Genomic DNA, 17,854 nt, shown 5'->3' on the forward strand with positions numbered 1-17,854 from the left:
AAATTAAATAGAAATAGCTCTGAAAATATAAAAGTGATTAACACAACCGAATACGATTAAATCACCACAAGAGCTTAAACTTTTGAAGTACCTATTAACTTTAATCTGAGTGAGTATCCCACTAGCAGTACATGTTCTAAACACAACTAGACAATAATATGTCAGTCAACTTGATACTTTAGCTAATAATTCAAGGTAATGAAGTTAGAATTCCAAGAATAAGATAGTATTCGTGAGACGCTCATCGATTCACAACAAAGGTCTCTTATTTCTGGATGCCTTTTTACCTTTACGTAGTACGTGCTCTGTTGCCTATCAATAGCATGTCATGCCCGCTACCCGCACGCGAGCTAGGGGTAGCCTCAACTTTACTGCGGAGGTTCTTGTTGCAGTATGAGCAAATTTTCCTGTCACTGGAACTGTAGAACAATTTAAGTGACAACAAAAGTCGAGTTCTGGAAAATATATGCGCATATGATTACTATAAATACATGATATCACGATACTACTTTTCTAAGTTCTGACTAGCCATCAGCTTCATTTTGCAGGTCGGTACAGTTAAAGATCAGAGGTAGTATAGTAGGTTAATGCCTTCAGTACCGTAATCAGCTCCGGGTGCTAGGCATAGCATATAAATACCGACACTTTACCTCGATCGTTCATGTATACTTACTTACCCAATGCTGTAGGGTCTTCTGCGGACATTGTTTCTCTTTAATTTGTCCATTGTCCAAACTCTTCAAGAAGCACTTGATAAGGATACACATATCTTACAATGAGATCGCAGTTATTGCATCATGCAGAATGTTGCTTGACTTTTTTAAATAATTTATTGTAGTGTTCCTCAGCTTAAAATAAACATAAAGAACAACAACATATGAATAAAATGCGTACTTCTTCATCCCACCAGTATCTTTTTAAATTTCATAACCCAAGCCTGGTTAAAATATTTTAGATGTAGGCTAACTAGGTATGACTGTGTGTCATATTTTAAACTCAACCTGAATCTAAAAAACTCTAAAACATTTCCTTTTCAAAATGGCCGCTGTTTCATAAATGCAATCAATCTATTAACAACAACGACGATCAAAACATCAAAATTTGATACCTTAGGAAAAGTCTTCCAACGGCAGTTTGAAAAGAACCCGTATACTCGTAGTTATATTTTTATTGTTTTAACCAATGAAGAAAGCAAAAGTTGTAAAATCAAGTTTGGATTTGTGTAAAAAGGCACCTAACGTTAGGAATCCAAAATACAATTAATCACATATCGCCAAACTCATCATGGGCCATTCCTTTGGGGAAATGAAGAATCAGTCACTGATTGATTCCATGGAAAAAATGTAACATTAAATATTTGCCTATTTATCAAATACCTTTTGTCATATCCCAATTACTCACAAAATGTGTAACCAAAGCAGTAACAAAAAATTACTTACGAAAGCAAGGAGACATCTGGACTCCCTGAGGGCACCGCAGTACCCGAGGAAGCTGACCAGGAAGATGAAAGCGCCAGCAGCGATCAGGATGTAACTGAGTTGGGAGATGACGTGGGGCTGCGTGAATTGCTGAAACTGAACAAGAGGACGTTAGCTCACGGAACAGCTTATAACGGCAATAACAATAACTTATAATGGATGGAATAATAATAGTGTTTAAACGTTTAAAGCGATCGCTGCAGTCATTTGTTGAAATGGAGCTGATTCGTTTTAGAATGCCTAGCTCTTGTTTCACCTTTATGAACTCGAGTTACCTTAACGGTTATCTCCACTAAAGGAACGAGTTGCCTTACCCCAGTGACCTTTACATTTTATAATTCACATACTCTGAAGTTATTAGAAAGTAGAGGCCATACAATGTTTGTATCTCCCATCATCCCTGCATCGTTCCTAGCCATTATTCCTCTTCCTTTTGTGTACAGATTGTTAAATTGTCTAATAGACCCCGGTTTCTGAGACTACTGCAGCAAGACATGACAAATTACTGCTACAGATGCAGTCGAGACAATTGTTCAATTCATCGTCTAGCCGTAGCCTACAAGACAAATTGACTCGTAGGCGAGGTGTCGGGTTGCTCAATATAATAGTCATAGTACGAGTAAAATAGAACAAGTACAGTATGTACTCTAGTTGGACAGTTTGGTAGAAAAACCAAGTTAAGAAGGCAGGTGGCAAAATTTCGATCTCCGGTCAAAGACATCCCAACGACGAATCCCTGCTCCACATACTGGTGAAGGTGAATGCCTTTGTCTGGGACCGGTCAGACCTCTTCCAGAACAATTTCAAACTGTTGGGCAGGAATCGGTGAGTGGAAATCATCCCTTTTTTACTGAATTGCCATATTTTAATTTTTTTGACCCAGCCAATCATACGTTGAATTTTCGTGTGATTATTTATTATAGCTTTTCGTTTTAAAATTCTTAGTGGTTGATTCGCTCTGAAATCTTTATTTAAAGATTGTACAGCAGAGTGAATTCTCAAATTAATAGTATCACCCGCCCAATCTACCTTCAGTCAGAACAAAACCTTTGAAACGTGAGTGTCCATATTAACACAATTATAATTTATTCTTAATGTCTTGAACTGTGTTCTAATAGTGTGTTAGTTTGCTGCATATCTGTTGAAATTCAATATAAAAATTGTTAAAATAACAGTTTGTAAAGATCGTTCGGAAAGTGTCTTACAGTCGCTAAAAGAACAGAACATTTTCCGGTACAATCGTAAAACATTTAAATTTCAAATACCCCTCCCAGCTAAATACGAGTACAAAGTAGAAATACGCAACACCACGTGTCGTAAAAGGGTTCATTGAGGATGCAAGGCAACATTTCTAATTTATATCTCGTTTAATTCACGAGATTTCCTACTGATAGAAAAACAATCATACAAAAAAGAAGTTGATACGAAAATGACGTGTCATAGAACGTTAAATTAAATGAAGTTTCATGGAAAGTTTAAAGTGTATTTAGTCTACATGTGTTAATAGACCACATGTTTGAATACCTTATGGGTGTATTTAGTTTGTTTGCGAGTTTATTTATTCTGCTATTTTCTCGTTTCCATTATGGTTACCCATAAGACCAATGTAAAAATATTCGCTAACGTCCAGCAAAATCCCATGGACTGGTATGAACCATCGTCAAACTCAGTGTTCCTCATATAGAATAAATGCGTAATTCTAAGTCTAAAGGTCGGTTCGTTTTAGACACAGATATCGTGCGGACAGACAGACAGCTAGATAGATAGACAAAAATTAAATATTTTTCCAGGCCAACTAGTGATAGGCTTTGCTAAAGCTCAGCCAATCAAATTGAAGATCGACAGTTAGGAAAATCAAGTGTTATACTGCAGTTGATCTAACCACTATTAAAATTTTGCAATTAACCAAATTAAAATAAAAAAAAACACACCTTCTTACAATTACTGTACTGAGGTTTGGTCTACACAGTTCATGTAAAAACTGTGCACGTTTGTGAATGATCATATTGTGAACATTTTGAATGACTGGGGCTAGCTAATGACTTATCTCAGGCGTGTTGGTCTGAACATTACGTATTGATGTTAATCTTTATTCAGATAAAACTTAGTAGTTTGGTGTGTATCACCACACCAGGGCAGAAATTAGGTTATACATCACTTTCAAAAACGTATGACCACTATACCTTAATGATTTTTTAACGATTGGGATAAAATTTTGTAGTTGTGTCTGAATTAATAAAAATAACTAATCTGGCGGTCATAGACGTGAAATTACTATAGCTTATTTATTAAGATAAAACTTGGTAGTTTGGTCTAAGTCACTTGCAAATCAGAATAAAATGAGTTCACAAGTCTACGTTATATTGTGTACGTTCATTTATATATAACGTTTATATAATACATAGACTTTGGAACCGACGTGTGAGAGTATTGAATTCGGCGAAAATATGCTAAATGTTTACAGAAATTCTGTTATCAGCATTATTTTAATAGCACAATTTCTATGAAATCTACTTGACGATAAAATAGCAAAAACCAACTGTATATTGTTTTGGCATATTGCACTAGATGGAGTAACAAGAGTTACTTTCGTTTATGTAAACGTTTGTTACAATTTTTTTCTTATTTGGACAAACAATTACAAACAAAATATTAATAACATTCTAATGTCTCTATTGATATTTTTATCAATTTTAGATCAAAAATAAAAAGTTCCAATTTTGCACACTTCACGATATTTCATATCTCGACCACAACGCATTGTATAATGAAACTCGATTCTGAGAAACTGTAACATAAGATACAAGAGTGCAAAAAACAATTCAAGAATGGTTAAACAAGAATAAAATCAAGTTATTTCTTTTTTCAAAAAATATACCATTTAATGTCTGTATATAAATTAGTGGAATTTAAGTTTGAATTCTAATTACAAATTAACAAGATCTACAATACTATTAAACAGAATTCATTATCAACAATAAGAATCTCGTAAAAATCTTATATTATTTTTGTACTTCGATCGGATTATAAGTATTTAAGCTACTAGGTGGAAAATCACACAAATTCTAGCGTGTATGTTACTTTCTTAAAAGCCTTTAATTGATGAACCAAAAAGCCAACTTATATTTCTAATCACATAGCTAAAATCTCATTATCATTGAAGCTTTTTGATTTAGTCTGTAGTCTAATTAGGCTTCAAACATTGATATCCGTAACTTGGACGATAATGCTACAAAAGTTTCACAACCACGCTTAACGGGCAACTATTTCTGACAGTAGTGGCACAGTATATAATGATGGGCTGTGTGCTAATTGTTGTCTTCATCGTGTTTGGTCAGATAATGAGTTTGGAGACAACGACCCGGCACAAGACTGCCGTCTATTGCCCATTGTCTACATTTGATTGAGCTATTTGGTTGCGTCATTGATGCGATACTATTAGTCTATACATCGCTGTTCACACACAACACAATAACATATGAATCAGCTGAGAAATCTAGATTGTATTACAACACGATGTATTTTGCAGCAATCATACTCGTCGTGTTGAAATCATTTGTGCAATTTCTGTTCTTTGAATTCGCCTTAACGCTTACATCGCACTATGTCAAGTTGTGTAATTTTAAAGAAGGAAAATAGATAGGACTATGTGCACACCAATCATACGACTTCTCAAAACTGTAATTTTACTAGACTACAGAATAACGAGTTTTAATTAAAGATAAACGTATAGTTACAGTTTCAACGTACTAGTGTTTAGTTTACTTTTGGAGTAGCGTAGGGGAATTGTTTACTCCGTGTTGTACGTGTTAGTTACAATGGAACCCCAAGCAAAATACCTTGATTGTGAGTTATTCTCAATTATAAATTACATAATTAGTAAATGTATAACTTATATAGCGTAGTATTTTTCTCTTTGATGTTGGGCTCCCCGATTGAGAAACCAGAAGAGGGAGCGGAACTTTATAACACTCATAGCCAACATTGGCTACGTTACTTTTAGTTTGAGCATGTGTTGTTCTTTGACTGTGCTGTGTAGATACCTTATCCAACTTCCATCCCTTTTACTGTTCAGGACCGGGAAAATCACAATTTACAATACAGGCGTTATCTGGTGTATTCGGCAGGATGGCAGGTTCCTTTGCAGTTACAAACAATGAAGATGATCCTAAAAAAACCACTTTAGACTGCACCAGCCGTGGGAGATTGTGGAATCCGCAGAGATGTTAGTGTTTGATTTAACGCTAGACTTATTAAGCAATAAATAACTTAAAACACAAACGTTTTGGAGCGATTTTTATAATGCTTATCCAAACTATTAGATTAAGACCACGTTTATGTCAATATTTTTAATTACTACCACGCGGTAAATGGACAGTAAAAATAAGAAATAAATGAACAGAGTTACTGTATGAAGATTCTTAGAGTATTGTAAATATTTTAATTTAATACCACTAATGAATTACAACACATATTCCAATAATTAATTTAATTTTGCGAGGCCTTTCAGAATCAAGGATTCCATCGTCAGACAACTTCACACAAAAATTGAATTATGAAAGGCCTCGCAAATGAAATTAATTATTGGAATATGTGTTGTAATTCGCTATCGGTATTAAGAGTTACCGTACTTAAAACGTAAAGTAAAAACTATGTTGATGATGTTTAGAATCTTTGTCATTGATATCGACCCACAAAATAGGATTTTGCTACAGAACAAAATTTTCACAAAATGCTCATTTTGAAACTATCATAATAAAAAGAGAGGATGAAGGAGAAAACCTTATTGTGCGTGGTTGGGGGAGCGATGATTTGTCAACAACCATTTACTAGTGCGCTTCAACAATAAATACAGACCTACAATGTAAAAGTAAGCAATAATAGAAATGTTTTGTTTATCAAAACGAAAGTTATAAATCAATTTACAGAGTTTTAGTTACATTATTGTTTTCAATTTGATAAATAATAGATTCCCTAGGCTAGCCCATTTGAAGCTGCCACTTACCAACTTGATTGACAATCCTTGTACAGATTAGAGTTACACTCTGTTACTTGAACTTATATATAATAAAGAGCCGGGACCATGTAAATCTATTAACATCGAATATTTGTTAAGTTCAGCAGCCGGAGGTTATCACTATCATTGACGCGAGTGGGCCGGCGGCGCGGCGCAGCCCGCGGGTCAGAGGTCAGTGAGAGGTGCCCACACAACTTGCGACATGACGGATACCACAGTTAACACCCTGTTATCTGACCATCTACCACATTGTCTGTCCTTCTCCCGCCTCGGGCCTCCGGTCTTCGCGCGCGCACTCCTCCGCACTTGGCGTGGCGCCGCCGCTCAGAGGATCTGTCCGCGCATATTACACCATCCACTATTGTGTCAGGACATGCCGTGGCGTGGCGTGGGCTCACCGTCAGAAGTTAGAAACTACCGTACAAATTATTGTTCCATTGTTTCAACAAGAGAGACATTTCACTCCAGGAACTGTTTACCCCAAATAACGGGAGTGGGATGAGTAACGTATATAAGAATGGGGCCTACTTCCTTTTCGAAATATACAGCCTAAGCACTTTTGGACTCTTAAGATGAAATGAGAAATACCGTATTGATTTTTGTTTTAGGCCAGGATAACACAAGCGATGCTTATATTATGTATATTTACCGTAACTGATTGTGCAAAGTAATAAGAAAAGGTGGAGTGACAACATTGGTTGACGGAACCTTGTATCTCACGTGCTCCTCCCTCGGAGCGACACGACAATGGATTGTGAGGCTTCATCGACGTTGCATATTTCTTGGTGGCTAGCAAGGTATTGACTAAAATATAAGTTATAAACTATCAAAAATATGTATTAACTTAAGAATCTTACAAAAGAGATACAGTGGTTTATTTTAAGACCTTAAATTTGATCAGTTTTCCATTGAGAAGTCCCTTCGAACCACCCTCTGCAGTGGGAGGCATTACACACACATAAATCCTATCCAACCCAAATTACAGTTGCAGGCATTCCCAAATTTAAAACTGTAAACATTAGGCTACTCGTCACACGGTTTCCAAATTATATTATAGTACCATTGCCTTTCCTTTCCTACCCTTCCCTTCTTCACACACTGACTTTCTTTTAATTGTCCTCGATCAGTCATTACATACAAGAAAAATTAAAAGGTGAATCAATCAAATTTTCTCTTCACCACACAGGTAAATCATATATATTTATCCTTCTCTGAAGTAGAATATAGTATTTATTTTGGGGACACAATCTAGTTACACATAGAAATTTGACGAAAAATATTCAAAATATGCCTTATACTCGATTTATTTGCTCCAGAAAAGAGCACTTTTAAAAGAAAGGTCCTCGGTCAACGATGAGTTAGTGGTTAAAATTAGTGAAAAGGTGGACCGCTACACTCGTTTATTTATAACAGTGTATCATGAAGTTCACGCGACCGATAGAGCACAGATAATATTGCTGTGTTAATATTTACTACCTTATCAGTACCGTGTACGAATGTAGTGAAGGCGCCACTAGAATAAGTTCAGGTAGAAAACGACACTGTCAGGTTATTTTTGGAAAGTAGGATCGGTAGTAGTTGACGGGAGTAGGCGTGGACTAACTGTCCTGCCCTGCAGAAACATGACATGGGCTACCCTCATCAAAATTAGGTGTGGACCTTCAGTCCTACTATCTGAACACTTTACGTCTCACTGGAACGATTTTCACAACAAGATCCAACGGTCAGATCTAGTATTACCATTACCAAGGCCTAGAGCGTGCAGCACTTGCGGATTCTATTGATAGGGCTTAATTATTGACCTCGAAGAGACATCCAAATGTGAATTGTACTTGTGGTAGACGAACTTTCAAAACGGACAAAAGGTATGATTTTGAACCGGAACGGTGGAACGATGCCACTCAGGTGGGTGCCGCTACCTGAGGTAAGTATCCTAGTTAGCCCAACCCGCCATGAATGATCGGCCTGAAATCGATTGCGATTGTGCTCCAGAGTCGTCACCTTGTTTCCGGCGCGGGCCGATGGACCAGTTCCGGTTCCGTGAACCCGGCAAGGCCGCGTGCGCCATTTAAATGTTACGCACTGCAGCATCTTCCCCTCCCCTCCCCCCACGCATCACCCAACAATCCGCATTACCTCACCTCTCGCCAGGGAGCCATTATCATAGACGGAACGGAGACGCATCCTCGCGTGAACTTGTCTATGCCCTGCAAGTACTGCTTTAGTGTAAACCTGTAAATAATAATAATTTTTAATACAAATTATATAGGCAGAGAAGTTCGGAGGATTTTAGTTATGTATGGACATTTTCTAGTCTATGTTGTTTATGTACACATTTTCGGTACTGTATCTGTTACATGGCGAATAGAGGGGGGAATAATTCCAAATATTAAATATTAAAAGGCAATACATAAATTCAAGGCGATATGAGGCCATCACATCGAAAATGTTGAAACTTGTATTAAAAGTTTTATGTAAGTCCATTTCGAAAAAGACAAAATACAATCAGGCATTTTGCAGTCTCTGAAAGAAATTAAAATATAGCCTATTTTCCTACAATTGATATTGTATTGTCACTTCCTAAAGTTAAATTATGTGTCATTCTTTGTCATTCTTGGAAATAATATATCTTTTAATTCTTTTACAGGTTAAAATGAAGCAGAAAGTAAAATAATCGTACAAGGACCCGTTGTCACCTGCGATGTTAACAAGGACTTTGGTTCTTTTGATCATTTGTGTTAGATAACCTCAAACATGAAAAGATGTTTTATACTACTACGAGAAATAGATGTTATACTATCACTCGAACGAGCCTAAACAGGTGCAACCGATAGTCTGCTTCATTATACATAACAAGAGATTTAGGATATACTTACAAAAACATGTATAACGTTGTTTAAAACAAAGAAATTACAATTAGTCGTTGCCAAAGCCCAATGCTTCTCATAGTTAGGTTCTTCATGCGTGACATGAACAAAAACCGTATTAATTTTACATAGTGGCACACTTTAAAAAAATCCTGATCCCAAAATTGTTAGTGGTCAATTGTGCAATGATGGACACATTGATTCTCCCCTTCGGCAATAATAACTGTTTGTGAATAGCACACAAATAGCGCGCGTGTGCGTGTCCGAGTGCGTGCGTGTGTGCGCGTTTGTGTCTGGTCCAAATTGGATACCACGTGAGAAAGGCACAATCCGTAAACTGAAACTGCCCATGTGGCACACTGCTGACGCCAATGGTGAGGACAAAATTGCTGATATTTAACGGATATTTAATATAGACTACACTTTAATAACACTTGTTGCAGTAAAAACGGTGCATGTCTACAGAATGTCTTCTTTGCAGATCCGTGCTTCCTTTGTCACTACTTTAGGAAACTGAAATTTAAAATAGAAACAAAATATATAATGATGCCGTTTCGTATAGTGTTTAGTTCCAAAACATTCTCACCTTCAATCCGACGCGTCTGGGTTGCCACTCCCCTCTCTCACCACGAGCTGAGATTATCAATTATCGAGAGAAGTCACAGGAGAAGTCAGCACGTGGGCTTCCATGTTCCGGTTTTTGCCCTGTTCCGATAATTGGGCGCGCGGTTTGATCCGTGTAACGAGATATCCACACAGTTAATCTCGTCAGAGGCGACCGCAGTTAATTACACGACATGCGGGCGATGCGCGAGGCTTATGCAATGTGAGAATGATTGTTTCTGTGTGGCCGACTCCGCACCGCAATCGTGTAAGCACCCCTCCCCCATCACAATCCCAGAGCGCGTTTTTACATCGTTTACCGAGCTTTTATCCGAGTTCTTCCAGTAGCGATGTAATTAGCTGTTGTGTAGGGGACAGAAAACAGAGGCAACACATTATCTCATATTTTAAGGAGGGGGAAGGGGGTTGATAAACCAACTTATTTTAAATTGACTCCAGAAATAAAAAAATAAAAAAACTTATTTTAAGGTCTTCGAGAAATGTTTTAAACGTTTTGTATTAAAAAATGTTATATCTTCTACCATTATATGTCCTCTATTTCCATTGTAAACCTCTTCGATTAATAATGCTTTGCGATAGATACCATTAACTAATCAGAATTTACTCTTGGAATACTTCAAGACCGGGTTACAATTTTAATAAAACTTTATTCAATCAATCGATATTTATTGCAGAGACATGATTCATTCACGTGTATAGCAAACGTAAATATCAAAGAATCAGAGCTGAAATTGTGTACGTTCTCACCACATCAGAATAGTCATACTCAAACATACAATTCAACATTCATGAAACTTTCATCCATTTGCCAATTTTCCACCTACATCGCTGAATCAATTTCCTGATTGGGCGATCTCCCAGTCAAATGCCAAAAACTCTGTAACATTATAAAAAGTTTGCGACGCTAAAAAGCGTTTCAAACAAGTTTTGAGCACCTTGTTGCGGCATTCCTTATCCAATTGAGCAGCTTGTTGATGAAGTTAACACCTACTTGTGAGGGCAGATGTTCGTAAACTACCGTGCTGTGTCTAAAGTTACTAACCTTAAACGCTTGAAATTCAAATTAACTATGTACAAAAGGAAAGTTTTTCAGGTGTGGCGAATCCACAGCTGGGGTTACGTTCAGATTCCCTAAGTAGCCGGAAAGTACCCGTTGTGTTTATCACCGCTAAATCAATATTGGTTGCTTTTGTTTAGGTTTATTTTAATTGAAAACGCACGAATTAAAAAATTAGATTTAAAGCCAATTAATTATTCAACATGTGCACTTGTCAGAAGCTTTTATTTCTCCCCTGCCCCAACGATGGTTTGGGGTGAGAGTCTGCTTCCCCTTGCCTTTTCTCAAAATGCCACTGGCAGTTTTAAATCGTATTGGTCGTATTATTTTTTTTTTTTAATATCAATATAAAATATTTTAAGATTGAATTAGAATAAAACTGTAAAAATACAGTTTCTGTGAAATAGTGTCAAAATCAACAGCACAAAATTGAATCATCATTGGAATTTAAACACTAAATACTGCAGGGTAAAAATATGTGCGGATATTCAGGTACTATTTAAAATACAATAAAGTAATTTTTAAACTATTCTTAAACACTGGTACTTCAAAACTCAAAATGGACTGGAACAGGTATACGATGACAAACTACCATTAATTTTCTAACGTGTTTTTAATTAAGGTAATTAGTTATTAAATCACAATCAGATGGTTATGAACGGCGAAGACACCAGGGTACAAAGATAACTGCTACAGAATATAGGGGAATCGGGAATGTTTCATAGTCAGGTCTTTATAGCATTTAGTGCAGAATCAACTGTTCAATGTGACTCCGAATCAGGAAAAATTCATTGAAAATTGGATTGAAAAAGTCGATGTAATATGTTTCTAAAAAATACGAAGGAGAGAATATTATTTTTATAGAAAAAGGTGTGAGTGTGTAATATGAAAAATATCACTCTGGTTCAGTCAGAAGAAAGTAACATTATTAAGTAGCCATTATCTCGAAGTGTAAAACTGAAGATGCATTATTAATTTAGATGTTTGTTTCGCACAACATTGATGGGACAATAACTCTCAAGGTTGACATGTTAATACAATCGTAATACTTTGAAATATTTAGAAACTACATAATCTTAAGACTTTAAACGAAATGGCACCAATTAATACTTGCACTTTTTAATTGTTGGTAAAACATGTAACTAGCTAAAAGAAAGTGATCAAACGTTTAAAAACTCCTAAAATTAAAAGTATATCTATCTCAGATGTATTGGTAGATCACTTACATGCCAAAATGGCATCAAACTCGGTTCCGAATTTAATTATATAGGTTGAATTACACATGAACACGTACGCACATGTTTCAAAACAGTACAAGAAACGAGTTACGAGGAAACAACCGATTTTGTAGCACAAATCTATCGAGTTTTGAAACTATCGACTTGAAAATCTAATATAAATTCATCGGTCTTCTTTGCCATCACTAGTTGCTATCTTCTCCGCCTTCAGATTGAGATCTTCACGAGGCAACACTTTACTACACCCAAGCGATAATCAACTAATGGATATCTACTGTGTATACCGCTCTGTTACTGTTAGTAGATAATCATCAACACGACCCGACAAGAGCTATAGTTTATCATAACACCAGCTTGTTTCACGTTAATCCACTTAAACTGTTGACGTGCCAATCTCTCAGCGCTCTTCTTGTTGTAGGTCTCTCGTCACTTGCAGTTTAATGGGTAGTTGAAGTAATTGGCTTCTTTGAATAAAAATACAATATACTTTGCATTATGCAAAAAATGTCTTGGTTTTAATTAGTTATTTACTGTACACTAGAAGCTATCAAAAAAAGTATTTCCTATATCTATAACTTTTCCACTACCTGTATTAGTTTTTTGTGAAAAACGTTATCTATACTTAAAATAGTTATGTGTATAGTTTAAACTATATTTAAATTAGGTATCTATACCAGGTTGTCCATCTACAACAATTAGCACCAGTTGTTACCATTTTTCAGCATCCACTCAGCCAAAAATAACGCTGGTTTACTTCTATTTATAGAAGTGAACAGCGTGCTTAGTCATTGGTGGCAGAACGAAACACATTAAGACGGTCGGTCAGACCACGTACACTCCGCTATGTGGTACCAAAGTATCGAAGGCCAAATACCATCTAATACCATTTATGTTTGCATACCGAAATAATAACAAACACGCTATAACACGGGCAAGTTTAATATTTAAGAAACTTAGATAACCAAGTTGATAAACACGAACACGACTTGTGTGACTGAACGTTCAAGTTGTCATCTGAACTGTAAATATAGTGGGTTATTTATACATCAATAACAATATATCTAGAGTTGGCAGGCCGTTGTGTCTACATGTCCCTGTCCGGACATGGACTAGACGATAGACATTGATCTATTTGTGATCTGAGTCACATACATCAAGTCGTGGTCAAATAAGAACAAATTGTGCTTGAGAAATTACGATTGCTGCCCAGTGTAGTCTTTTATGTTCCAAGGTTAACCGTCCGAGCGTTCATCGTCAATATTTTGATGACTATTAATTATTTAAGGTGGGCTCACACACCGACTTTTAGTCTTTTATGATCTAAGATTAACCGATGGTTAGAAAGACAAATTTAACCGTCCGAGCGTTCATCGTCAATATTTTGATGACTATTAATTTAAGGTGGGCTCACACACCGGACTTTTAGTCTTTTATGTTCTAAGATTAACCGATGATTAGAAAGACAAATTTAACCGTCTATAGGCAATATTTTGATGACTATTAATTTAAGGTGGGCTCACACACCGACTTTTAGTCTTTTATGTTCTAAGGTTAACCGATGATTAGAAAGACAAATTTAACCGTCCATAGGCAATATTTTGATGACTATTAATTTAAGGTGGGCTCACACACCGACTTTTAGTCTTTTATGTTCTAAGGTTAACCGATGATTAGAAAGACAAATTTAACCGTCCATAGGCAATATTTTGATGACTATTAATTTAAGGTGGGCTCACACACCGACTCTTTTATGATCTAAGGGTAACCGATGATTAGAAAGACAAATGTAAACAGTCCAGTGATCAGAAAAATTGAGATAAGCATATGGCTCGTTATCAACACGTAGGGTTCGTTACGATTAATAGTTAATTGAAAATGGCGATTATTGCACGTTTCCAGCAATGAACATCGAAAAATCATATAAGGGAAATCATAAAAAGAAATAAAATGAAAGAAGGCCAGGAAATAATATAAAAGGAGAGCACTCATATCCAAAATATTAACCTCTCTTAATCTGTGTAAAATGTACAAAGGTATGAATGAATGAACTATATCACCATGTGTGGCAGTATGTGTTTCCATTCCTGAAATGTACACGATTATCTCAGAGAACATTTTTTTATAATTTCCTGTAAAGAACAGAGAACATTCATTTTTATGAAATCCAAGTATAACATGATGTTGCCTTTTTTGGATCCCATATCCAAAACTGAATATTATTGTTTCTTTTATAGGATTACTCAAATTTAACTGTCTTTATGTGATTTTTTCGTCTTATCACTATCTTCAAAAAGCATCTTTACTTAAAGAATAGAATAAGTCGCTCCATAGAATGTCTTCCATTCTATGGAGATGAATATTTGCAAATGGCGTAAACAAGTTTCAGACTTTAAAATCACGCTGTAGTGAAAGGACCTTAAGGTTTGCCAAGGAAAGAACAATGTTAATTCCTAAACACTCAGTACGCCTTTATTTTTGTTCATGGAATCATGAGATCCGTCTCGTTTTAAAGATTATCATACGTCCAAACGCTTTCCAGTTCGTCGTTTTTCATATTCAAACAGTACTCAGAATTGTTCAAGATCTCTTCAAAATACACAAAAACAATGTTAAAAACTAGACATTGTTTATATTTTTGTACGCCCTTTTTGGGAACACCCATACGTATGAACTACATCCGTTGGGGGTTCCTTAAAATCTCTTTTAATTTAGTGACCAAATTCATAACGGGGTAAAAGTATTTTACGTTGTAGATTTAACGTTGTATTTATACTGTGGGATTAAAATCGAAATGGTCACCACACAGTAAGCTCGTAGAACATTTACTGCCCAGTTGTATCTCAGATACGATTCACCATGATGAACTGTCCATTACGGCCACATGTATCGTATCTGATACACTTATAACATTTTGGTTTTAGGCCATGAATATCAAATGTGCACTATAAAAATAATAATAATATTTTAGTATATCAATAGTTTAATCACGACTAGGACACTAAAACTATAACACTAGTACTAAGACATTGCTTTATACAAGGAGATAGAGCTTCATGAAAAATGAATAAATAATTGGAATGGTAAAACAGTTGCAGTTAAATATTCATTACATCATACATTACTCTTCAATGCACGTGTATAATACATTGGAGCCTACATCATACCATTGAATGATTTTTCCATTCTTAAATTCAACGAAGCTGAATAGAATTAATTGTTTTCATAATCCTAACGGATTTTTATTACAGGCTATAAATTTACCTTATCTTGACTGGGCCAATAGATAACGGAAAGGGCAATTAGAGATAAGCAGAAGTAAGGCAAGTCGGATAAGAGCATTAATCAGTAAAATTCATTTCTAACTGGTTTAGTATTCCTAAAAAATATTTGACTAACAAATGTTATGCTTGCATTAGAACATTATTAATAAAGAAAACATCAATTCATAATTTTGGCTATAGTTTGTAAATTTAATTCACGTAAAAATGATTGTTTCGACCTAATATTAATATCAATTTTAAATTATTTATTTGTGTTTTAATTTGCTTGAAGTATATTTTTTTAACCTTAGGGATCAATTCAGATGAGTTCTTTCGTAACCGTAAATAATCTTTATTAGCAGATTAATTAATTATTCTTATGCGCTACATTTCACGTCATTAATCTGTTGTGTAATTAAACCCATTTGTTCATTTTCGGTTAATTAGCTTCAAAGATATAGTGTAAAGAAACAGAAACCAAGAATTGCTGACCAAGAATGTTGATTATAATTACAACATTACAACAGTAACATTAAAGAGTAAATATTTATATTTTTACTGAAAATTTAATGTTTGAACAAAATTAAAATGAAACGATATAACAATTTATACATAGGCAATGTTTAACAAGGCAGGAAAACGATCGTCATTTAAGCTAGTACGGCTGGAAGCTAAAGCCATCAGCAGAGATGCGGTGTCAAAGCTAACACTATCGCGTCTATCTTATGTGTGATACGATATCTAGTCATCTCAAGGAGCAGAGTTCTTAGTAAATTCAGGTTCACGAGACTGCTGACAGCATCACGATTACATCAAGGTTATTTGGAATTTAATTGTTTATAATTCAAGGGTTGCTTAAGTAATTGTTTATATAATTCAACCTTTTAGTATGTGGAACAAGATGAGCTACATGACCTACGCGGGGAAAGGTTATCTATCGTCCGTTCATGAGTTGTGTGAGTGCATATTTCAAAAGCTATCCTCAGCACCCTTTTAATATCCAATTTCCTTTCCTCCTTTTATATAGCTGGAAATGTAAAATATGGTCTTGTTTCTAGTAGTTCCTAAACTTTCAAAATTGTAACTGTGGAAATGTATTTGGCTGCAATAACTGTCCCTCCTGACTGTTATGAATACTCCTCCTGTTGTGTTCGAAAGACAAGGACAAGGACGCTGTGACAAGCGTACGTCTCACGTGACGACGACGCTATAGTAGCGTAGCGGTAGCAGGTTGTCACTCTCCCACGACAGTGGGTCTCGCGACTCACCGCGTCGTCTCCCGCCAAGTCCACTGGAGGCGTGTTATTTCCGTGCTGGACTATTTGGGGACTCCGCATGGCTAATTTCTTCTCTCTTACGTTGGTATGAGTTTGTCAAACACGGGAAGCGAGCGATCGGTGGAGCGTTTTCGTGATTTTTTTAGCTTAACTTACAACCTACTTTGGATGATTTTTTTCGGGATTATTGCTTTATTGTGTTTATTCTTGGCCAATCTCAGTAATTTAACACTTTAGTATATATAGTTTGGTACAGGTAGGTAACCTCAATTATACATTCAGTGACGACAGCACAGAACATTAAAAAGGACCAGTCAGCTTTCACTTCCTTGTTAACTGCTGGATTGTTCACGTACGAGTGATTTCTGGATTTCCAATTTAGCGCTCCACTTCGCATTCAGCTGGGTGGATTTCATTCAGCAGTTCTAAACGCCATTTGAATAATATTATTACATATTAACTGTTTTAGATGAAAAGTCTGTTTCAAAATCCAGAAATGAAATGAAGTTTTGTCAATTTTGACTTCTATTTTTATACTGTTCTTTTGGTGGATATACCTTTGTTACTGTACAAACAAATTCATACTCAAATGTAGGGACACACCCTTACTGCAGGCAGCCCCTTGCAGAACATAACCTCTTAGATACCAGAACATAACCTTAAATGCAGTCGCACGCGAGCCTGACTAATTACTACGGGCAAAACATAATAACAATGGGCGCGGGCATACAAGGAATCGCCAACAGATGTTTAAAGAAGCCGCCGCCGCGCACCGCGCCGACTATCACAGCTATCAGCTGATTGTAAACATCACATCAGCTGACTGTAGCCGCCGCGCCGCACTTTCACAGCTGTCGCCGTACCGTATCTCCATCCGCCTTTTGTTCCTCTGTCAGCAGCTAATGTTGAGGCGCCCCGCGGCTACAGCGACGTCTTTGACTTCTTGCAGATAACCTCATTTCGCTTGTAGTTCAAAGGCAAGACTGCTCGGCTGTGTCTTCTTTAAGCAGAAATGTTAAGAACAAAAGAGACTTAA

The 17,854-nt window shown here is 36.2% G+C and overlaps 1 protein-coding gene across 2 annotated transcripts in view; it reads right to left on the bottom strand.

Moving 5' to 3' along the window:
- LOC124362389 (tetraspanin-18-like) overlaps positions 1-17,854 on the bottom strand; it is a 122,509-nt gene that overhangs the window by 21,858 nt on the left and 82,797 nt on the right. For both annotated transcript variants that reach the window (XM_046816831.1, XM_046816830.1), the window contains exon 4: positions 1,440-1,574. In XM_046816831.1, the coding sequence (XP_046672787.1) occupies positions 1,440-1,574 (135 nt within the window). The remainder of the gene's footprint in view (positions 1-1,439; positions 1,575-17,854) is intronic.

The sequence above is a fragment of the Homalodisca vitripennis genome, chromosome 5 (assembly GCF_021130785.1).
Source record: "Homalodisca vitripennis isolate AUS2020 chromosome 5, UT_GWSS_2.1, whole genome shotgun sequence".
Taxonomy (NCBI): Eukaryota; Metazoa; Arthropoda; class Insecta; order Hemiptera; family Cicadellidae; genus Homalodisca; species Homalodisca vitripennis.